Genomic DNA, 23,887 nt, shown 5'->3' with positions numbered 1-23,887 from the left:
CTCTCTCTCTTTTTTTTAAAGCAGCGTAAAACAGGAAAGCCTGGACAATGGTTAAGCGATTAAATCATAGCAATGAGAAGACATCACGGCAGAAAGCAAGAATGGTCTGAGCAGGTGAGTGGCTATTCAGCCCATTGTGGTACAGATACCTACTTGCACAGTATAGTTTTTTGTAAATTTTTGGAAGTATTTATATAATTGTGTAAAATCTCTCTTTTTTTCTCTATCTTTAATTATTTGCTAGAACTTGTTAGGAAGTTCTGGAGTCAACTTTTAAAGAAAGCAACTACAGAAATTTCACTTTTCTGTGTTTGGCTTTAGTTTCAGATCTTCTTTTAAAATTATTAAGGCAAGAGAAGTCATGTTGAAGGATGATGTCCCGTGTTAATGTCATGTCTACAGATCAAAGCTTAGGCTGCAATTGCTTTTAAAAGTATATTTTAAAGATGTACTTAATTAAGTATTGTTATTATTGGAGGTGTTGCAGGAAAATTTATATGTAAGCATGTTTTCACACTGACATAAGCAATGGAAAAAAACCTTAGCAGCGCAGGCTCACCAGAAGTTTGGAGTTCAATCACAGTTTACAACATAAGAGCAACTGTAGTAAATGAAACTCAAAGTCTGGCCTGTTCAGTGTCTTCACTCCCACAGTGGCCAACATCAAAAGTTTGGGAAGAACTGAGCCTGAGGAGGTGTGAGGAGTGTTTCCACCCTTCCTGCTATTAGCAGCCAGTGGCTCTGGATTTCCTGGCCAGCAGTGGTATCCCTGATGGATTTCTTTTCCACTAATTGCTTTTTCTGGGGCATGTATAGTTTTGGTGTATGCAGCATCCTGTGGTGATGAGCTCCACTGTTTAAGCTCACCTTATGTGGAGAAATGATTGTTATTTGAGCCAAGCCCTTAATAATTCCACTCGGTGCCTTCTGGCTTTGTTGCTGTTTCAGGCCCTGTGGGGCTGCACCCCATTGGAGAAGGCATCATTCACAATGGGTTCATCTTTGATTTCTAACTTGTGCCTGTTCGTGGAGTTGCTCTGTTTCTCCTGCTTATGATGCACCCCAGCTCCTGGGATTTGTCCCAGCAGGACGTCTTTGGATGATGCAGCTGCTGCCATGTGGGTGCTGCAGACATCAGTGACTCCAAGGGCCACTGTGACTTCTCTACATCTAACATTGTCCTCTGAGGTGGAGGAGAAGGCAAGAAAGAATCAAAATATTAAGTATATAAAAAAAAAAAAAATCAGAAAAAAAAAATCAGAATTTTAAAAATATTTTGTGAATTTGTCATACTCAGTGAGATTTTATAGCTCAGCTGATGACTTTCCATTGTCATTACAGCAGCCTGTGTTTGTACACTGAGTTTTCTTACCCAGGCTCTGAAGCTGTAAGAGCTCATTTCCTGTTCAGCTTCCCTGTCATCTATATTTTAACTTTTGTTTAAAAATATTATGGTAGAAACTCAGTTTTATATCTCAGTTGTTTAGTTCAATGTTAGTAAACTTCCGCATCAAAGACTTAATATGGAAAGCAGCTAATGTAATTTTATTGTAACATCTATGCAGGCTGTCCACAGTAGTTCTGTTTATTGAAAAATGTTAGATTTACTTTCTCCTTGATAAGAAAGTGAACTCTGACATGACTTCCTCCTGAAATTCCTCTGTAAACCCATTACCAGAATGTTAGTCTCTGCACTATTGAACTACAGTCTGTATTAGATATAGATCTTCAGACTTTCTAAACAGGTTATGTCCATGCCATTAATACAGCCTGTTTCCTGTGCTGGGGATGTGCTGATTCAATGAACAGCAGTACTTACCAGTAAATGTTTGTACATTACTTGGTAGTTAGGAGAGTAGTGAGCCCTAGTGGAAGGCTTGAATAGATAGCATCAGTTTTTACCTCCTCAAGGTAGCTTTAAACTGATATTGATTACACTCACACTGCTAAGGAGTGGTTATCTAAGTAGAGAGAAATTATGAACAAAATTAGCTGTATTTTTTACTTACATGAACTCATGTATGCCATTAGTGTTGACCAAAGCCTGGTGTTTGATGGATGAGTAATGGCAATGGAATTCTGCATTAAGCTGTTAGTAGGCCAATAGCTCTTTTTGTTCTTCATCCTGACCTGCCTGCAGCATCACTTGCTGCTCACAAGGCAGATGTGATCTCATATATTTGCATTTTCTGCATATGAATATCAAACTGTTTCCAGTTGTTGAGTGGGAGCAACTCTGACAGCAACACCTGTATTTAAATGTTTGAAAGGGAACTTTCATAGCCCTTTTCAATATGTTAGCATTTATTATAGAAAGACTTGCATCTGATTTTAGCAGGTTGACTTCAGAGGCAGCTCCAGGTCTTGTTCCGCTCCAGGCCAGTGCTGTGGTAGTCCTTGATCACAGCAGAGAAACTGAGGCAGATTGCTGACCCAGCCAAAATTGTATAGTGTGTGGGACAGAGCCCACCAAGTTTCCTTCCCAGCAGCCTGAGCCCTTGGCTGTGAAGCAATTAGAAGTCTTTCCTTACACAGTAGGGAAAATAAACAGGAGCTGTGAGTGCTTTGATAGCTCATCATGACAGCAGGGTATGTTAAAATGTAGTAGTTCATAACAAGATCTAGTGAATGACATAGAAAGGAAAGATTATGGACAGTTATTTTTTATTTTCCATGATTGTTTTAGCTGAATCATGAAGGAATTTAAAACATTGTGGAGAGTGCACTAAAAACAGAAGATGAGCTAAAAGGATTTGGCAGCACTTAAATGCATTTCAGCTCTTCCCCAGACTGTGATGCAGTCTATAGAAAATGCAAGCACATTTTGCCTGGAGACCATGCTGTAATTAGGTGTAAGAGTGAGCTGACGCAGTAATCCTGAAATGGTATATCTGACTGCTCTCTGAAATATGCCTCTTCTACTATTCTGAAAATACTTTTATTGTTGTAGTGAGGATGTCTGGGCAGCCAGCTCCCAAACAGTGCAGCGAAAAGAGCGGCTGAGGCTAGCACCTCCATGTGTACCACAGGCCTCACCCTGCCAAATCTGGCACTCTTTTAGGGCCCTATCCCTCTGTCCTGTCCTGCCCTTGCTGTCTGGCTCTCCCCTGAGCCTGCCAAGGAGTATGTTTGTTGGTTTGTTTCTTCATACAGCTATTGAGCTTGTTTCTCACACACTAGTGCTAGCAACAGCTTTGGAATGTGATTCCTTTACACAGGAGCATCCTGCAGTCGAGAGCTGAAATACACCTCTGTTGGCGTGTCAGTCATTTAACATTACAACATTCTTTTCACAGTCTGAATGGTGTGGGTTTTTTTCACCTGATTTTATCATTAACATAAGAAATTGTCTTTGTGATGTAATAGTGCAATTGCACTGTCATTGTAGCATTATTTAATACACCGAGTTTCAAAGACATCAACAGTAGGTGTATTTAAAGCAAAGAATCATCCATGTTTGAAGCTGTCATTGAAATTAGTGGTGTGTCTGCTCGTGAGGGACTCAGACAATTAGACCATCCTGAAAACCTTCCCCAACTCTTTTCCTTGCTGAAAGCTGCCTGTGTTTCTCTTCCTTCACCATCAGCTCTTAGCTGTACCAGCAGAACTGCTGCAGTTGCCTTCTGTCTCTTATTGTCTATCTGTGGCAGTTTATGGAACAAATTGTGATTGATCTTTGTAGGAGCAGTGAAGGCTTAAGAAGGCTTAATCTTATGAAACACTGAGTGTTACTGTTTTGTGCATCTCTTTTTTTTTTTTTTTTTTTTTTGTTCTAGTAAACAGAACTGAACATTTTGCCTTAACACTATAAATATTGCAAAACCAGCCGAGAGAGCCCAGGATAACTTGATCTCAGGTCCTTCCTCAAGCACCAGGTGGGAACAGGTAAATGCGGAAATCCCCTCCAACCAAGACTGTTCTGTGGTTCTACAATTCTGTTAATGCACATCAACTGTCAAAACAAGCCTAATGGGAAAAATGCCAGCAATGTGGCACACTCCCTGAGCTGTTCAGTCTAGTCTCTAACCACCAAATACTTTCCATCCTATCAGATGAATATGTTCTACCCAACAAATAACTCGTGGATGTTACTTGCTACAGAGCTCAGTAAAGAAAGACTGTCTTCTCCTCTTCAGTTCCAGCTGTACAGCTGTATTCATTCAGGCAGACCACTCCGAGTAGGGGTATGTGAGCAAATGAAATGGTTGTAGCCTGGGGATAAAATTTGGGAAGACAGCATCAGTGGAAGTTCATTACATTCTCTTTTATTCGGTCTTGCAAGAAGGACAATTCTTTAGGATTTCAACTTTAATTAAATACATCCAAGGATATTTTGTGAGAATAGTAATACGGCAGCATACAAAGGCTGTTATTTTTGGTAAGAGCTCTGTGATTGTGTTCTGCCCTCTAAACATCTGCTGTAAGCTCCTAGATCTCAGAAATGACTTTTGCCAACCACCGCAGAGCATCAGGCAAGTTGTCAGCTAAGTCACTGGCAATTTTCCAGCTACTGGCCATCAATTGGAAGGCATTTTGTTACAAAGGAGTTCTGATTTGGATGAGAAGGGGAATTTTACTGTGCGTTGTATTTGATTGTTGAGTGTGTCAATTTGTCACCTTTTAGTGCATTCTCACCTCTTGGGTTAGATTTAGTTCTTCATAAACTAGCTTACTTGTGTATTTGCCTCTGTTCAGAAATATCTTGCTATTCCAACAATGTCTTAACAGTTTTCATTTGCATAAATCAAAGCCTTGATTTTTCTGATTTATTCTGTTGCATACAGTTTGCACATTGTTCATACACAGGATCCCAGCTCCTTCCCCCACCTCCCACACAGGCACAGATGGGAAAATACTCAGCGATTCTAGAATAAACCTGTGATGAACTGTGGAAATCCTTAATACTTTCAGTGGCCAGAACCAAAAGTGCATTTTCAAATTCCTTTCAGTTTTGGTGATGTTCAGCCTCAGCTCTGAATTCAGTTGCTTCTCTGTTTGCTTACTGCAGCCTGTCAGGGACAGGCTCAGGTTGTTTTTCTTCTCTGCATGACCCACCTGTTTGCTCTTCATTGTGACTAGTTGGAGATCTATTGAGTCACGAGTCTCCCAAAAACCTAACAAAAATTCACTTGCTCTCTGCAGGCAGTCATGTCCCAGATGAAGCAGATCCTGTGATGTGCCATACCAATCAGATTTTCCTTCTGCACCACATTTTCTATCTTCTTCCAACTGCTGGTAATGGATATCAGGAGATTGGCCCAAAGCTCTTTGGCTGTGGGCTTAGAGTTATGCTTGCAACATAGTCCTTTGACCTGTCTACAGCATTTTCTGTTTTCTGTTTTGGCACGAAGCACAATTTTGCTGCAGGAGATCAGCTGTCTGTACTGTCTTTTAGTGGTTGTAAGCTCTAAGAGTTCACTTTTAAGAGTCTCTAAGAGAGACTTTTAATAAAGATGAAATAAAAAGTGAAATCAGGTATGATCAACAGAGTATTATTAATATGATTAGTCATGTTATTTTCATTGTCTTAAAAGAAAGCACAGATTTTACTCCAAGTGGGATTTAGACCTCTGAATTTTATCCTGAGTTGATTTTACCTTTTCTGGGGTTGACAGAGGGAAAATGTCATCTCCAGTAGGTTCTGTGTTCCTCTTAACTAGAACAGAGTAAAATGTATTCCAATATGTCAAGCAGGAGGGAGCCCAGATTGCTGGCTTAAAAGTGGAACTTCTCAGTATCTAAAGATCCATGAGATGGATCCTACCAGAAGAGATCAGAGCTTAAATCTGAGTAGCCTAAGATGCAAACTGCACTTTGTACGTCAGATTTGCTTTGAGAGAGTGTGGGTATCTATGTAGCGTCATCATCAAAAGTCTTCCTGGAAAAGGTTTAGAAAATGATTTGGAAGAGCAAAGGCTATTGTGTGATATGTGAGAAGAGGAGAGTGGTTCTGGCACAGTGTAACAGAGATGGAATTACTGCATCCACCCCTCCTGCTACCTCCACCCCCCAAAAACTGAAAACTTCCTGATTTGTGTTCATCAATAATTAAGAGCCCATCAGCAATACTCAGAGGGAGCTTGCATTGCACTTCTGAGCAGCCAGTTAGTAATGTACGGTGGAGAGATCCTCTCTTTCAAATCCCAGGGCTCCAGGCCATGCAATGCTAGTATTGCATTTTCAATTAGCTTCTGAGTGAATGCTTGGCATATGCAGAAGTGAACTGGTACACAATTAGCTTATTGTTCCTTTCAGCTTTGTACTGAGAGGATCTGAAAGACTGAAGAAGAGAGGGAGGAAAAAAATAGCCAAGCCAGCGGCATCTCTGTGGATGTGGAATAAGGGCGCTGCTCGGCTCACACAGATCCACTTGCTAAGTCAGGAATTACAGCTGTTACTGAGGAGCACGCGGCGCGGCTCTCGGGAGGGCGCCGAGGGAGCCGCAGAACCAGGCTCTGCTCTCAGGCACTCCAAGCTCTGCTCTCCTCACGTCAGCACTGCCATGGAGCCCAACAGCCCCAAAAAGATCCAGTTTGCCGTGCCGCTGTTTCAGAGCCAAATAGATCCCGAAGCAGCTGAGCAGGTAAGGACGAGGAGTTTCTTTGGCTTATTTTTGAGGGAATGGGGTGGATGGAGGCAAGATAGGGTGTTAACAGGTAATATGACCTAAAATCTTTCCTAACGTATGTTAGTTTGACTACAGACTAAATGCTCTGGAGGTCATTGTGATGTCTGGATACATGCAAAGAGAGGTGGATATGTGCTCCGAGCAGAATAACCTTTCTTTGCCTCGGGGAGGTTTACCCAGTGTACATTTGCTGCACCTTTTCTGTAACTGGACTTGTACTCTAATGCATACACTCCACTTGAATATTCATTCTCAATCAACTAAAAAACACTATTTTTACATAAACTGAAACATGAAGTTGATAATAGGTACCTAATAGATATATTGCACAGTCCAGTTAGAAGACAACTTACCATTCATTTTACCGTGAGAAAATGAGAGTTGCATTTTGCATACAGCCATCCCTTCAGTTATCTCCTGTATTTCACGTGATTATTACAGTCTTCTTTATGTCACTGTTAACGTGTTTTAAATATTTGAAATACGTATGTGTAAGTGTAGGAATGTGCTTGGATGTATAATCATGTATGCATGAAATTAATATGTGTATTATTTACGCTTTGAATCACATATACAGATAGATGTAAAATATATATAGCAATACAGCAGTCTGTGTAGGAAAAGATGCCTGGTATTCTGAACAGCTATGCACAGATGTACATAAAGAAGGACATACACAGGCTTAGAAGAAATACTGGATAAGTCATAATTAGGTCACCCAGTATATTTCTCTCAGTGCAAGTCCTTCCTAACTCTCACTTCTATTTTGGTAAGTCTCTTTTTAGTTGATACCAGGGGAATATTATAACCTTGAGAGTTCTGTGTAGCTATAAAATTATTTGCACCTTTAGGACAGGTATCTCGTTTCTTGAGTGCTTGGATGTTGTGTCTCTTAAAAGACAGCTGTTTGCTGGAAAATGATGCGTGAGTGACCACTGAATGAAGAAGTGCTAGAAGGGTGCAGGAGAGAATTGCTGCAGGTCTTCATTTTGTCCATAGATATTTCTGAGCTATAGAATGTCTGCTTATGGTAAAGTCCTGCAGTTAATTCAAATAGGATATGTTCTGACATTTTTCTGAACCCTGTGAAAATGTTAGGATTTGGATTTTGCTGCATTCCCATGGCTTTTGAAATGCTACGCCCCAAATTTTGCCCAGTATTTAAGGACAAGCTTTTTTTTTTTTTTTTAATGTTGAGAGATTAATTCCAAGAGCCACGGGCATGTGAGGAAATTAAACTAGCAAATGCTGCTGCCAGCTACATTTGCTCTAATCTGGAATAACCCTATTAAGCCCAATGATGTAATTTTCCATTTACCCCTTTGAAAGCAAAATTTGAACCCAGCTCACTACAGATGTTGGCTCAGCAACTGAAAAAGAACAAACATTCTGACATTGTGCATTTGTGTGAGGTTCATTTCTAGCTTAAATACTCCTGGTCACTCTCTTAAATTCAATAGAATATCGATATAGCCTGAAGGCTTTAGTGTAGCAACTTTCAGTGTAAGTATGTCCATTATAGGAGAGTAGTCCAATATCATGTAGTTCAGCCAGTGTTAATAGAACAAAGAAACTTAACCAAATAAACTTTGAATAAGAAGAATTGCATACAATACCTATTCAGAATCACATATTCGTTGGTAAATATCTATGGTACAGTGCTCTTTGGAAACATTATTTTGAAAGTCTTGAGTTTTTTCTTCTGTTGAAGAATGATAAGACCACCTCTGGCCACAGTTTAGAAATATGGATTCATCAGAAGACTTACATCCAATATTAAATCTTGTTTAAAAAAATATATATATATATAAATATTCATTTTAATAATTACTTATAAAAATTACACCACAAGTAGGTATTTGAATATATAAGCTCACCAGCTACTGCAGTTATTTTTGTGCAGTGAAGTTAAATGTCAGTATTTTGAGAAACACGTCAGTAATACACATCCAAAAACTTATTCAAGGTGACTGCAAATCACAAAGGTATTTTGGAAGGCTCTCCGCCAATGCTTTGGCTTTCCACACACAAGTAGCAGCATGACCCGAATTGCTGTCAGTCCAGAAGAGCAGTGAGAAAGTGAGTTTTGAATGTTTGTTGTTGTTGTTATTGCTGTTTTTAACTTGACCTGATTTAGTCTCAGAAGGACATGATGTTTGCTTTCTTCTGAGTGTGGGGTGGTTGGTGGTCCCTAATGGCTCCTCTTGGTTTCTGCATGTTACAGATCAGGAAGAGAAGGCCTACACCAGCATCGCTTGTCATCATGAATGAGCATGTGCCCCCAGGTAAGTGCCAGCATACCATCTAAACTATTGAATATGTATACTCAGTTCTCTGCAAATTGGTTTTATTAACTACATGATTTTAAAAAGCCATCATTATTTTCATAGCACTAAATATCACACAATGGATCCTAGAACTATTTGGAGCAAAACCCATGAATCTTTCTGAATGTTGACTTCTATACATTGTCAGTATTTTAAGGATTTTAAACTTTGTAATTTTCTGCAGTATGCATAACAATGGTAAACAGGACTCTGACGCAGCACTTCCACAGCACTTTTCTTTCCCTTGGTGGATGCTGTAGAGATCCATGCAGTTGTAGTGTTGATTTTTCAGTCTCTAGAGGTGCTAGCATGGCTCCAAGGCTAATTCAACAAAGGAAATTGCTTTGTAGAACAGGTTGTTCTACAGTTTTCTGATGAAGCATGTGATGTCTGTTCTCACTATTCTTTTTCAAATATGAAAAATAATATCTTCATCTGAGACTTCTCCCAGAAGTTTCTCTGTGGGGTGGGGCAATATGAGGTTCCAATGTCCTTTATCAGGTAAATGTGATTTTAAAAAAATTAGTCAGTGATAAGCTGGTTAGTAAGCATTATAAGTGACAAAACTCTGCAAAAATGAATTTCAAGAGAAAAATCTTCAAGACACAGTCCATTTAAAATACATTACTTTATCTCCAGCTTTTCTTTTATGTAGCTCTGTAAAACATTATTTTCCTGCCTTATCTCTTCATATCCTGATTTTTTTAAAAAAAGATAGCTTGGGCTTTTTCTCACTGATATATCTCATAGATCGTTACTGTATGCACTAGCATCTCAGTGAAATTAAACTATCTTAGCTCTGTTGGGATCTCCACTTACTGCATCATGCCGATGGTCTCCTATTCTGATTGATAGATAACACGGGTAGCTGAATTCCTGAGAACTGTGCAGAAGGAAGCATTTAGAAAGCCCTGCTCTTCAGGTTGTGATCACTGCAGCATAGCACAGATTGGGGGTGTTCAAATGTGTCATATGGCTAACACTATTTTTTTTGATACTGCAAGTGACCTGTACATTTTTTTAAAGGGCTTTATCCTAGTTCAGAGAGTAGCAAGTTTTAGTGCCCAAGTCTCAGGCAGTTCAGCTCTCAATTATGAAAGATCTGTCTCAGATCAACTTTCCTTACGTTAATGGGATCTATGATGCCTGTGTTGCCAGGCCTTAATTTAAAGCAAACTCACCTTGACTGTTAATCTCTTTTGCAACTTTGTATGCTTTGTACTGGCATATTTCCTTTTATAAACAGATACAGTACCAAATCAAAACCAAACAGAGAATAAGAACTCTTTTTAATTTGCAGGAAATATTAGTGTAAACAAAGTGGTGCATATCTGTTATCTCCTTTCCTGCAATGTTCATAATAAACCTTTAAATAAATCATTTTTATTATCAGTTAGGATTGCTGCAAGTATCAGTCAACTTCCATGAAAACAGGAGCTAATATTCACCCTCTTCACTTGCATATATTTATTCATTTATATATTATCCCTTACTAGGTACTGGGCACTAATATCAGTGAAGGTATTATATGCTTAAATCTTGTCTTAATGCTTTTTAAAATTTTCTACATAGTCAGAAAAAATAGAAGCTTTATAAGTACCTTTATTTTCCTATACTACGCTATATGGTTTATGCATGAGCATGTGTGTACATGTTTCCAAATGGTATGCTTGATGTGGGCAAGAGTTTTGAAAGGAAGGTGCACACGCAGCTATGTAAACTCATTGAATACGAGATCTGCACTGCTAATTTGGAGAGACAGATAATAGCTCTACAATGAAAGTATGAATAGTAAATAAACTCATTAGGGGCATGGTCTTGAAAGATGTGGGGCAACTTCCAAAATAACTGTATGCCTTCATCTTTCAGAGGAGTCAACAAGTCCTAGAGGCTCTTGCCACCTTGCTGATTAGACCCCAACTGCTAGCCTGCTACTGGGTTTTGAATCAAATTCAATAGTCTAATGAATAATGATTCATCTTCAAAAATGGTTAATTCCTCTCTGCATATTTTTACAGTCGATAAAATAATTACAGTAGTAAAACTGCTATCTTGAGACTGCCATAATTTTCATTAGAAGCATGACTCCCTGAATCTGAGCAGGAAACTGAGCGGCAGAAAATGTAAGTGATATTGTCAAAGCCAACAATTAAATTAGAGCTGGGCTAAACTAAAATCCAGTCTCCTGAATTTTACGCACTGAAGTACTCCAATTCCTTCATTAGAGCAAACAGTGAAAGATACACTTCCAAGGTCTTCAAATGTGTGTTCCAGTGCAATTCTGAATGTTTAGATGCACTCACAAAGTTTACTCAAACTATCTAAACTTCTTTTATTTTATAAAACAGAGAGAGACATTTTCTAAGAAACAGACTTTTCTATATTCTTGTTTTACATCTGCTCTTGATTGCAGCATGAAAAAAAGCAGCATTTTTGTGGTATTCTGGTGTTCTGGATTCAGAGCCATCTGGAAACCAGAAGAGAGTAAAACTTATTTGGAAGTATAATAAATGCAGTTTGAGTAGTGCCATATATAGATCTCAGAGTTGCTTTCTTGTAAGTCTTCTTATTCGTCCCTGGTGTCTACAACAGATTTGACAGGAATCTGTCTTCACGGATGTAGATAAGGGTTGTGAAGTGGCATAAAGTGAAGATGGAGTGGCTAGTGAGGACAAGTCATTTTAAGCGGATGACAGCTACTCCAAAACTGTAAGAAGACTCTGCTTGGCTTTCTTGCTTCCAAGGAATCTGTAAGGGCCAGACCACACTGAAAGTTTTAAAGACAGGTGATAAATGTGACTGCAGAGGCTAATAGCCCTGAATATTGGTGCATTGATTGGTGCATCTTCTTCTGCTCACTCTGGTTGAAATCATATATGATAATTGCAAAGTCAGCAGAAGAGAAATTTGAATAGCAGCAGCATTGATAATTATTGCCGTGGACAAAGTGGGCTTGTGAAGCAACAAAACGATGAAAAAAAGCTTTTTTTCTCAGAGATCTTTTCCAGTCTTAATGATTCTATGATCGTATGATCTGAGCAGAAAAGCTAGCACTAGAAGAATCAAGACTCAAATTATAAAGTTACTTACCCCTATTGTAATTCAGTTGCCATCAAATGAGCTGAATTTTCTGAGAATCTGATGTTTGATTTCCTAATATCTAGTTGGTCTTAATGTTATTTGAAATTGCAAGACCCGTTTACTATCTGTGAGAGCAAAGATGAATGTTAATGGGCAGAACTAGAGAAATATTCAGCATCTCTTTCTATGCAGGTGTCTGTATGGGCTACTGGGGTAACTCAGTCATATCCTGCTATAACCGCAGTTGCTTATCCCTGTGCTTTAAAAAAGGGACACAAGCATGTGCTTAGTTTTAAAAGCACATTTACCTATCATCCTGCAGAAGAGCTTAATCCAAAAATTGCTAAAGCTCTCGTGCTTCCTTTCTGTTGGAATATCATTGGAGCCAAGAGAAAATAAAATTTCCTACCTTGAAAACAGTCATTTCTGCACTGCTATATACTCACAACCTCCTTTATCCCTACCAAGTGTAGGAGAATATATATGAAAATCAATTCTTATTATCTGAAATACAAGTCTAACCATGCTTTAAACCAGCAGCATCATAATGCAGCCGCTCAAGGGAAAACTGGTAATGTTGTAGGGCAATGGCAGCTGAGGAAGAAAAACATGCCAGACCATGGGTCAAGTTTAATGCCATTAGTGCTTACTTTGCTAGGAAAACAGTATCAACGTTCTTGCATGGGTTGGCTTTGTCACAGAGCCAAGGCAACATCAGATGGTTCTGGCTGTCAGGACCTGCTCTAGTGTCAGAGTGCTCGGTCTTCTTGAAGGATTGGAATATAGGTAAACATCAAGATAAACTTCTGCAATTTTGAATTTTCTTTCTCTTTGCTATTTTCATCTCTCTTTTCTACTCAGTTGCATGTTTTGGCTTCCTTCCCCATAATGTAAACATTACATGGTGTTTGGAAATAAGAAAAACAGAGCAGTTTATTTTGTAATTCTCCAGAGCTGCCTTTTCATATTGTGTGAATTGAATTTCAAGGAAGAAAAGGTAACTCAATGCATCTGAGTTTTCTGAAGGCTGGAAATTCTAATCTGTAGGTAAGAAAGCTGTATTCATCCCCATTAAGGCTTGCAGCCTGTGTTTGGGTTTCAGCAGCCTTCTGTGGCTGCACCTCTGGAGTTCTGCTGAGGTGCCTCAGGGGTGGCAACAGTGTTAAGTACAGCAGCAAACCATAGTCGGATGGCTGGTAAGGTGAAAATTGGCCGTTACACCTGCTGCAATTTCATGACCACCCAAAACAGGTTTTTTTAATGTTAAATTTGTTGTCTTATGTTAGCTTATGCTTCTAAGTAAATGAATGTTTTTTTCGTGTCTAATGTTTACATTTTTGTTCCAAGACAAAAGACACTTGCTCAGAAGGAGAAGATTTTCTGGGCAAACCAACCCTGCAGTCCTTTCTCAGGCAAAAGTCTCACTGAAACTTGAGTCTGCAGAGAATTCTGGTCTCACAGTTCATGAAAATTGATATGTTTTTCAAAAGCATGAGATCCTGGTAGGACACACTGCTTACTTTGGTTCAGGAAATAAAAAGAGAGCAAGCCAAAGAGCAGCTGTTTTCAATTGCAAATTTAGGTTTCAAATGTGGTAATAAAAAAAAACTGTCATTAACTTTTTTTGGTCTAACTACTCGTCCTTTCTATATGCTAAATTTGAATACTGTTTATGCATACTGTTTTTATTGCAGTCTAGGACTTCATGGAGGTACGGCAATAAGCAACGACCTCAGGCCCGGAACAGCCCTATGCACATTATTACTGGCACAGAGCTGCTCAGAGATCAGGCTCTTTTGGTCAGAGCCATGCATACCTTTGTGTTCTTCAAGCCAGCACTTTGAAAGGCCGCTGACACAGTGAGGCAGTGAAATACTGAGAGCAAACATTGAATGAGAGCTTGTAGATGTCAGAGGGATTCCTAAGCTGGAAAGGAAGTGTCAGTGCTTGAAAAAGCCTGCTGTTTGCAGGCTGATGTGAGACTGCAGATGTTCAGTGGCAAACTGCATCCCGTTGTCTTGCCCACTTATGCTTTACCCAGATACTCCTTTGTTTGGGTTGGTTTTCATTTACTCCATAGTCCAGGATCACAGAGTCCCAGGAACAAGTCACGGCATTAGTTCCTCACACATAGGCTGCATGAGTAAGGACTCTGTGATATGACCCGAGAAAATAAAAGTTCACAGACTTAAAATAAGTAAATACATAAATAAATAAGGACAGGAAACTGTGCTTGAGTTGTTTTTAATGCTGTACAGAAAAAACAACTCATGGGTTCCAAACAGAAGCAATGAAACTTCTTTTTTTTTAAATGTTATGGAGGAAAAAAAAAAGCTTTTCTTAGCATCTTTCAAAGGCAGACACTCCCACACTAGCATGGGCAGGAGGCATGCTCTGCTTTCATGAGAGGGTGAGGAACTGTGAGATGCTCTGCCTGAACTGGAGGTTATCACAGAGGTACACAGATGCATTTTTGCTGGTTTGTTTTGAGGTTGTGACCATAGTGGTTCACAAGTATAAACATTTCTGGGGAACAATTTACTTGTTGTATAAAACATATAGTCAGGAACAGTGTGAAATCAGTGCTGTTCTAAACGATGCGCAAGTAAGCTAAGCTACATGTTTTGAGGATGGAAAAGAGCTCATAGTTTTAGGCCTTCTGTTGTTCCAAACTGGTTGACTTCAGGTGACCACCAGGCCAATTTAGCTTACCCAGTGAGGACCTCAGGTCAGTCTCATGTCTTCCTTTGGCTCTTGGAGTCATTCCTCCTAATAATAACATATTGTGCCTGTAAGGGTTATGGCAAGTAAAGTAGCCTTTGGATTGCTTTAATTTGCATGGAGTAACTGCTACGGTAGAGATGCACACTGACTACAAAGTGTTACCATGCTTCCTCTTTGAGTATACCATGCAGACCTCAGCTGCAGCTAAGGATGAGCCTCTGCCACTTGCAGCTAAAGGCCTAAATCCCAGCCCACAGTGCTGGATTCATTCTGCTGGGCTGAAGTGAGGAAGTTTACAGTCAAACTGAGACAAGTTCCTGCCTTCCCTTCCCAAAAAGGTGAAGCACAGGATGAAAGCAAGTTTTGAAAATGCTCTGGGTTGTGGAAAGTATGGAGTCTGACTGCAGAGAGGTGGTGAAAGTTGAACATTTACAGCCAGAACTTGGATTTCAGACCTAGATGGGAGGACAGGGGCAGCTGAGATGACAAAAGGCTCAGTCTTAATTTGGACAGAATTCCATTTATCCATTTCTCTTTTTCCATCCTCAAATAGCCAGCAGGTGAATTTACTTTCTTTGTTATTTACCTGTGCAGCTGTGCTGCTTATGCATACTTTGATGCTGCTTGTTTCTCCTGCTCTCCACCTCCTGTTGGTTTTGCATTTGAGGGGTCAATGTCCACGTAGATATCTGAAAGGAGGAGATATTTTTAGACCTGAACCTTGTCCTATTCATCTGTTTTCCTCGTTACTTATACAACCATAGAAACAGCCTTCTTCCATCCCAGGAGATTATTTGCAAATAATTTTTAACATATATGATTTCATGTTATATATCGCCAGCTCCTTAATCATTCAGTGTCATTATTGATATGCTTTTGGACAGTTTGCGTCTGTTTTCATCTGCATTGTGTATTGACATGACAAGAAGATGTGCCACTGGTTGGGAATAGCAATGTGGAGAATGATAGTGTTGTGAGCAAGTCACTTTGAGAGCTTTCAGCTTTTTAATATTTGTAATGCTTAGGAACCCTAACAGACTTGTTCTGTACCAAATACTTTTATACTTCATTCAGCATATTTTGGTGAGAAATGACAATAGAATGCTGAGTTTTCTATTTACAAAATGAAATGTCTAAGTATATTTAATGACTTCTTATAGTTAAAGTGCTTAAGTTGTCTCCAGTACAGCTACGTGGCTCTACAATTATTATTAAATATTGGTGGCATTCAGATAACTTTTTTTTTAAACAAAATGGGTTCAGTTTAATCTGTTGCAAAACATACTGTTTGTATTTTTAGCGATAACTTGAAATGAGGTCTGTTCAAAAAATGAGACAAAATGGCTTGAATGAGAACATAAAATGTTATGGTTTAAGACGGCCTAAATTATAATTCAACCATCTGATAATACTAATACTTTCTCTTTAAACATAGGGTAGAAACTAAAATCCATTAATACATGTTTCAACCCTACTGAGGAGATAAAGCATCACACAGTTTGCCTGACCTCTACTATTTACTACTTAATGCAGCACTCATTTACCACGGTGACGTATGCAGAATAAATAGATAATGCAGACAGATGAGAGAGAATCCAGCTTTTAGCCCTAACCTCATTATGTTCAGAATACTGGGGAGGAGTTGCACTTAAAGCATCAATCGCCTCATTTATTGAGCTTCCAGAGGGGAAAAAAGACAATTAACTATTTATGTGAAGTAACCAAAGGTAAAAGCTCACTTCAAAACTCAACAGAAGTAAGAATCTGGACTGAAAGCTAGTAGAGACTGTAAGGAAAAAACTGCTACCAGTCAGAGAACTTCTCACCAACTGCACAAGGCTGGACTGCTGAAAACTAGAGAGTGTATGGGAAGAGCAGAGCTTGGCTTCCCTTTCCTTAGGCAGGAGCTGGCTGTGTCACCAGCAATTAGGAGCAGCCTAATCTCCTTTTATAGCCATCAAAGCAGCTGTGGAGTAGAATTATACTCTATGTTTACTGGAAGGAACTGTTTTCTTCTACTCCTCCTCAAAACCCTAATCCTATGTCTGTATTTATAATCATCACTTCTAATATTTTTCCTAAATAGCTTTGCTGGAGGATCAGGAGAATATGATAGCAGAGTACACTGCAGTTACATGCTGTCTTTCTTTGTCTTTTCCCTGGGATACCTGCAACACGTGTACTGCAGAAAGTGAATGCCTTGGCTTTTTTTTCTTTTTTTTTTATCTTGAAGGTCAAACCACGCTTATAGAAGTCCATTAGCAGCACTGAGTGCACAAGTGTGCATTTTGAAGGCAGTGTTTTCCACATTTCCATATCCTTCATTCTGACAGCACATCAGAGGAGTCACACCGAACGGTGCAAGAGCTTTGTTGGGACAGATGGAAAGTTCAGGAAAGCAGTAAGCTCTACTGCATCCTCCAGTGCTGTTTATCCACATACATAGATGCCCAACAGACTAAATATTTCAGCAGGGTTTCCATCGCTCGGAGAAGAAAAGCTAGTGCTCTTTGAAATATTTGAAGCGCTCTGCCTTAACAGTTCTCTGGCAGTGGCAAAAACCAAAGACGTAGCTGAACATTTTCCTGCTCTTTTTCTGACCACCGCCAAGCAGTAATCCCTGGTACCAGCCACCACACACCTACAGTTCATGCTCTGCCTTCTCCCTGTCATGCTGGAATCCACAAGGGTTGGCTGAGATAGGCAATGAATAGGAGAGCAATTCAGCCTGCAGGACCAGCTGATCTCATATTCTTCAGTGCTGTTTTATAGCCTTTTCTTTTGAGTGGAATCATATTGAAGAACTAAAAAGTGACAGAGTGGAGGAAGGTGGAGAGAAAAGGCAAGAATTTTCTAAAGAATTTTTTAAAGAATTGGGATCCAGATGTTTTGGTGCAGATCAACATTAATTTTTTACTTTCTGTTTTTGAAATAAGGTAAGTAGACAGAAGAGCTGTAGTTGTTCAGAAATGTGCTTTCATGCTTCCCAAAATGCTGATACCAGTGGATTACTTGGGCCTTAATGTGTATAGCATATCCTGTAGGAGGGTGTGGAACAATTCGTTCCACATGAATCACAGTGATGGTCTGCTGATTGTGACAGTTCAGACAAAGATGTAGAACACAAGAGACAGGATTCTTTTACTCTGGTATTTAGTGAGGTTAGTAGAAATTCTGCTAAATGTCTTTGAAAATTACAGGCTAACTTACTCTAAGTTAACAAATAATCACCCTGTCATTTCCATCCTGTCTAGCCATGTTCATGGTGAGAATGAGATTATGGAACCTCATTTCGTTGACTCTTTGAAAACTTCCAGATAGAAAAACAAAAAAATGAATCTACAAAACTGACTTTTGCATATTCTTCTTGGAAAAATGATGATAAACCCCAAGCAGCACCATTAATAGTAGTTAACTTGGTTTGAACATAAACTGACACATGTATTGTGAAGGTTTTTATGCATGTGCAGTCTCATCATAGGAAAGCAGAGCACTTGGCAAGGACTAGTTTAAGACACATTTTTACTGAAATCCTTGAGATATTATTCCAAAAAGGAAGGAAACTGCAAAGGCAGCAATAATAGTTGGTGGCTAAGGAAGAGTATTATTTTGTGTTTGTTTTCTTCTCCCCTGACAAATGTCACTTTCCACAATGTACAATACACAACTGTTCAGCTAGGAATTTTTTTTTTTTTTTATGGTTTTACAAGTTATCACAGCAAAGAAATGTTTGAATCTTTTAGTTTTGGCTGTTGGTGATGGCTTTTATCTTAGAGCTTAGAATGCTCTTACAGCTTGCAGCAGAGAACTTGGCAACTGCTCACAGATATAGGTCCAGCAGCTGCCACTTCTACAAAAAGATGGCCATCAGTGGATCAGTTCTGAGCCATTTTCCATTGCAATTGATTCCTCTATATGAAGCTATTAGGAAATAGTTTACATGCATACCAGGGGATCCACTACTATTGTATTTCTGCTAATAACAGATTTTTCTTTATGAGCTTTGCCTCAGTTGAATTTAGATCTTCACCCTCTTTTCTATCTCATTTGAGCTAAACAGACTAAACATAAAGCAAGCAAGAAGCCAGGAAGTAACATGTTATTGATATTATTCTTTTTTTTTTGCTAGCAAATTCATAACTCATTGTCTTAAGGTACTTAACCCTTTGTATTTGAAAATATTTAATGAACATGCTAAATCATTTCACAGATTGACACATTGGCTTGAGTGTTTGAATCAATGGGCAAACTACTTGGGAAGTTTGTGTGAATGTGCTTTGGTAACATTTGGTAAAACGTAAGCCACTATTTGTAAATATTTAACATTTGGACAGTATGTTTTGCTTGGACACAGTAGTTTCAGGGAGAAGTTTCTGCACTTTGACCCTGTTTCTCTGAGTATTTGCTGGCAGTCACTGAACAGCTCTGCCTTCCTCAGACCTCTCAGAAGAAGTCTTCATCTTCACTTCCCACTTAGTGCCTTCATGTAAATCTTTTCTTTCACTGTTACGCTCTAGGCTAGGTATGGTTATTCTTGGCATTTGGAAACTGTCCTTACCCCATACAGAAAATATGTAATCTCTCTTGACATCTGCTTTTGTGTCAGAATAGACCTGGTGTCAATATAACCTTAGCATTAGTTAAGTTCTCCATCTACTCATTCAGACAAATTCTGAGATCATATCAATTTTCCAGTCCTTGTCCCTTGCCTTGTTCCATATTTCTGTTTTTCCAAGGCCATCTTGGAACTTGGACCTTCCAGCATCTCCCAGCACCCAGAAATGCTAGCTGTCAGATTCTCCTCCCACTGCAATGACGCTCTTTCCTGGAGCCACCAGAGCTCATGCCAGAAAATCAGCATCACCCTGATTTACATATATTTGCTCCACAAAGAAAGGAGATTTTCTTACCTACGTTTTTCAGTCTACAAGAGAGTTAAGTCATCCTAAAAGAATGCCCATAAAAGAGAGGTGTGTATAGGTCATCACGTGTCTTCTTAGTATCACTTTATACACATTTGAGACTTGAGTTTACAGCCAACCTCTAGGCCCTAGGCCAAGTATTTTAAGTTCTGCAAGGCAAGCGCAGCAGTTTGCTTCAGTTTGACTTTATTTTCTTTAGTTAAATGGATTAATCTGGGTCTTCAAAGATGTTGTGACTATCAATCTGACTGTCATTATTTAGTTTAGGTATTGAATAACAGTTCAACAGGAAGCCAGTTGGCTGAAGTTCTTTCCAGGTTACAGTAACTTGGAAATGGTTAATTAAATTACAGAGTGGTTTGTTTGTTTGTTTGTTTTTGTTCTATTTGTTTTTTTCCAAACTCATGCTATAAATCTTGGATAAAATCTTGAGTTCGAAGTCGATGGTAAAACTTCCTGTTGCTTATGACTTACTGAAGTCTACAGTAAAATCTTTTTTTTTTGTCTTTCATATCTCATAAATTCTCTTTTGCCTCTTTTGTTTTGCTGATACAGACCTCAGATTTGACATAGTATCTACACTGTGCAGTCCTCAACATGGTTTGAACTTCAGAGCTGGAATTGTTATATCTGGAGCACTGCTCACGTCCTGTCATGCCTAGTTAAAGCAGCCACTGAAGGTACACCCCCCTTTTTGAAGAGGGCCAGTGTGTAATAGGTGCAGATGACAGATAACAAAGATTTGGGATTAAACTTACCTCTGTTTTGCTATAAATGGGAAAAAATACTTAACAAGATGATATTCTTTCAGAAGGAATTAATTTTATGGAGCTCTGACGCCAGGTATGGGCTGCCCCTGACCTGGTACTTCTGGATACAGTGATACCTCATGGTTCTGCTGGAGAGGTCTGCCAGCCTTATTGCCACAGAGTCCACACCGGTCAGCTACAAATTATCTGGAAAACTTATTTCAGAATAATTCCCCAAAAAACAATGAGATATTTATATTGGGATGAGAAAATGTATTATTTAAGCGACCAAAAGGAAAAAAAAATAAGTCTTTGACTTTCCTCCTTTTGATTCCATTTATTTAGCCAGTAGTTCTTTGAGAGCCCTCTCAATTGACTTCACCCAAGAGAAGACTGTAGTGCTTAGAAAGCAACTCCAGGAAAGTAACTCCAAGCCTAGCAGTGATAGCCAAGTCAGTTATTCCATCAGTCATTAGTTATTCAAAGAGAATCTCTCTCTCTGGAAAGTACTGCCAAGCCTGGAAGTGTCCCCATGTGACTGATGAAGAGCTTCTGGCCAGGAAGCTCTCCTCCAGCGTTCCTTGCTCTCTGGGCTCATGACAGAGAAGATGCCTCATGGGCACAGAAGTGCAAGCCTTGGGCTATGAGGAACTTCTGAATGGAGAGACTTTCTCAAGCCAGATTTTTCCACAAAGCCTGCTTTGTCTTCTAGTCACAGAGCTAGTTAGTAAAGTAATTAAAAGAAGTATAAAACAAACAAAAACACAAACAGCAAAACATACTCACATATTACAAGGTGCACAGCACAAGGAATGTGGCTGTGCTTTGCTTAGAGTACGATCAGAGCAAGGAGGCAGAAAGGCCAATTCAGTTGCTCATTTGTCACTATTCATTATTATTAATTATTGATTATAAAGGAGAAGACAAAGAATGAATTTTATATTATTTTCCAATGTATATACATATTTTTGGAATTTATATTTGAGAGGTTTGGACCATCATAGGAAGGGGAGAACAGAAGGCTGACAGCGTAATGCTTAAGAGGAATGATTTTTTGTTGCTTGTTATTAACAATTCACAGCCGCTCTCTGTAAGGCTGTGGAACAGATTCATCACTGTTATATTCTAGTTTAATGTCAGTGAAACTAGACTGATTTCCATGCGTCTGGCATGAAACTGGAACAAGAAGCTGGTAAGCAGGCACTATAATTCCCTTCTGAGATCTGTGTGATGTGAACAAATAAGTTTAGTTTCACGTTTGAGGTTTGTAATGTCTCCATTTTCTTCCAAATCAGATTAAAGTATCAGAATGTACATTTTAAAGCAATTTTTATTTGTGTGATTTATGAAAGAGTTTTATTTCATGTTCTTATGGCTGTGCAGCTGTAGGTAGGTCTTTGGATGCTGTCTCTGTGGTGCACAGTGATGCAGACACTGGGCCAGATGCTGTTGTACTGGTAGAAATATGATCATTCTCTTCATTTAAAAGTTGGCTTCAAGACACATTAGGAAGCATTTGGACTAACTAAGCAGGTTGCTGTTTGTGCTCAGTACTAGCAATGTCAACTTGAGTACTGACAGTGGGAAATACAAGTTATTCAAACATTAATTATACCAATTTATCTGGAAAGAAAATACAGCGTGTTGAAACAGCTGATTTGTCTGGCCCGTGGTATTTTAGTGAACTCTGGAAGTCCGGTTACAGTCAGGGGCTCTAGATAAACTTGGGCAATGCTGAGCCAGCTTAGTGTAGGAGTCAGTGTGAGCAAATACACTTGGTCTGAAATAGCTAACTGAGCAATAAACTCCTGCCAGGGCTCCCCATGAGCTCAAAACCAACCACAGCTGCCTCCTTACTCTATTTTACAAGCATATTTCTGACCAGCTTGTCCCCTCTAGTTCCATCAGTTCAATTGTCCTCTGTCCCCTCTGCCAGGACAACATTTCTGTACTGTGCCAGTACTTGGCACATGGAAGCCATCCACCACAGTGTTCTCAGAGGTAGGGTAGCAGTACCCCTAGGTGCTGTCGGGGTAGCTCAGGATCTTCAATAGGATGCGTGCCTGTGCTGCGGGCACCTTACAGAACAACCTTGCAAAAGCTTGTGTTTGCAGCAAACTCCTCTCTCCCCATATTAATATTTCCTCTACAAATCTCTCTATTTGTGTTCCCTAAAGGTAATTTAAATGCTGATTACTATGTGAAATGTAGCAGAACTATAACAAACATACTCTCCTGTCAGCACTTGACTGAGCAGGGAGAAGACCCTCTAGCTATGTTTATCACAGTAGCTGCGATACTGGAGTTTAATGAGATGTTTTTGCAATGAGAAGATTTTCAGAAACACATACTCATGCCAGGAGGGCTTACCAGGATATTTTTTTTGTAATTAAATGTAATTATGTTCATACTCGTAGTCAATTTTTCATTGATAGATATAGACAAATAGAAACCAACAAGTAAAAGTCAATTAGCTACACAAGCATTTTTTTATTGCCTTACTGGACTTTTTTTCTATCTCCTACCTCAGTGGTTAAAAAGCTATGAAATTCTAGCTAATCCAGCAATGTGCGGTTAGTGTTCTGCCAAAAATACTTTTTTATTTTATTTTGTCTTCTATAGGAAAGGAAAAATAGTTTTGATAGTAGAAAAAAAAAAAAAAAAAAAAGACCACAAAATAACATTACGACAAACAGTTTCTAAGTCTGATTTCAATGAACTTGTTTTACAAATACCAGTGGCAAATACAAGCTGTGTTTTTTATCTGAAGCTCCTCAGTTCTAGTGAAAATTCCAAACTCTCTACATGAAACTTTCTCCAACAATTGTACTAGCCTCTTGCTGAGTTTCTCTTGTGTAAAAGCCAGCTTCTGACCTGCTCTTTTCCTCCAGGGCCTGACTGAAACTCTTCAGAAGAGGCTTTTATTTGCTCTTGCCATTGGGAAGAGAGCAGGGTACTTAGCTGGATGAGATGAGCGTTTGCTGGATGACTACACTGCAGATTCCATGATCCCAGATGGGTGATGTCAGCGGTGAAGTCTTTCAAAATATGTCACCTGCAAGTGCATTAACATTGTCCAGTGGGAAACAAGAGGCAGATTTTGATCTTGGAAGAGACCATTAGGTTTCCCCCAGCATGACCTTGCCATTTACATCATAATGGAGACTTAGGGGAAAAGAGATAAGCCGCTTCTGGTGGGCATTATTCTGGAGGTAGCCAACATTCATAGGCTCAAATCCTGTCTGACCTCAGAGAACAGCACCTTATTTCTGGCTTTGTATAAAGATACTCTTATAGTAGTTCAGCTTATTCTTTCAGCTTGGTTGGATGACTGTGCTAATTAATGTTAAAATGAGCTAAGCTAACAGAAGTGTGTGGGAGACAAATCCCCACTTTGCAGCAATTTGGGTATGTATAAATGAGTTCTCAACTCTTCTCATATGATTTAAAATACCA

At 39.2% G+C, this 23,887-nt stretch overlaps 1 protein-coding gene across 5 annotated transcripts in view; it reads left to right on the top strand.

Annotated features, from left to right (window-relative positions):
• The window catches only part of PPP1R1C (protein phosphatase 1 regulatory inhibitor subunit 1C), a 51,025-nt gene that overhangs the window by 3,512 nt on the left and 23,626 nt on the right, over positions 1-23,887 (top strand). For 2 of the 5 annotated variants that reach the window (XM_085227563.1, XM_085227567.1), the window contains exons 2-6: positions 22-114; positions 3,777-3,885; positions 5,143-5,235; positions 6,256-6,583; positions 8,853-8,913. In XM_085227563.1, coding sequence (XP_085083689.1) covers positions 6,332-6,583; positions 8,853-8,913 — 313 coding nt within the window. In that variant the 5' untranslated portion in view covers positions 22-114; positions 3,777-3,885; positions 5,143-5,235; positions 6,256-6,331. Of the gene's footprint in view, positions 1-21; positions 115-2,314; positions 3,886-5,142; positions 5,236-6,255; positions 6,584-8,852; positions 8,914-23,887 lie in introns of those variants that run through there. The other 3 variants (XM_085227564.1, XM_085227565.1, XM_085227566.1) reach the window with 3 other exon arrangements.

Source organism: Meleagris gallopavo, chromosome 7, assembly GCF_905368555.1.
Source record: "Meleagris gallopavo chromosome 7, MGAL_WU_HG_1.1, whole genome shotgun sequence".
NCBI classification, from domain to species: Eukaryota; Metazoa; Chordata; class Aves; order Galliformes; family Phasianidae; genus Meleagris; species Meleagris gallopavo.
The sequence above is the reverse complement of the archived record's forward strand: the minus strand, read 5'-3'. Positions and strand labels throughout refer to the sequence as shown.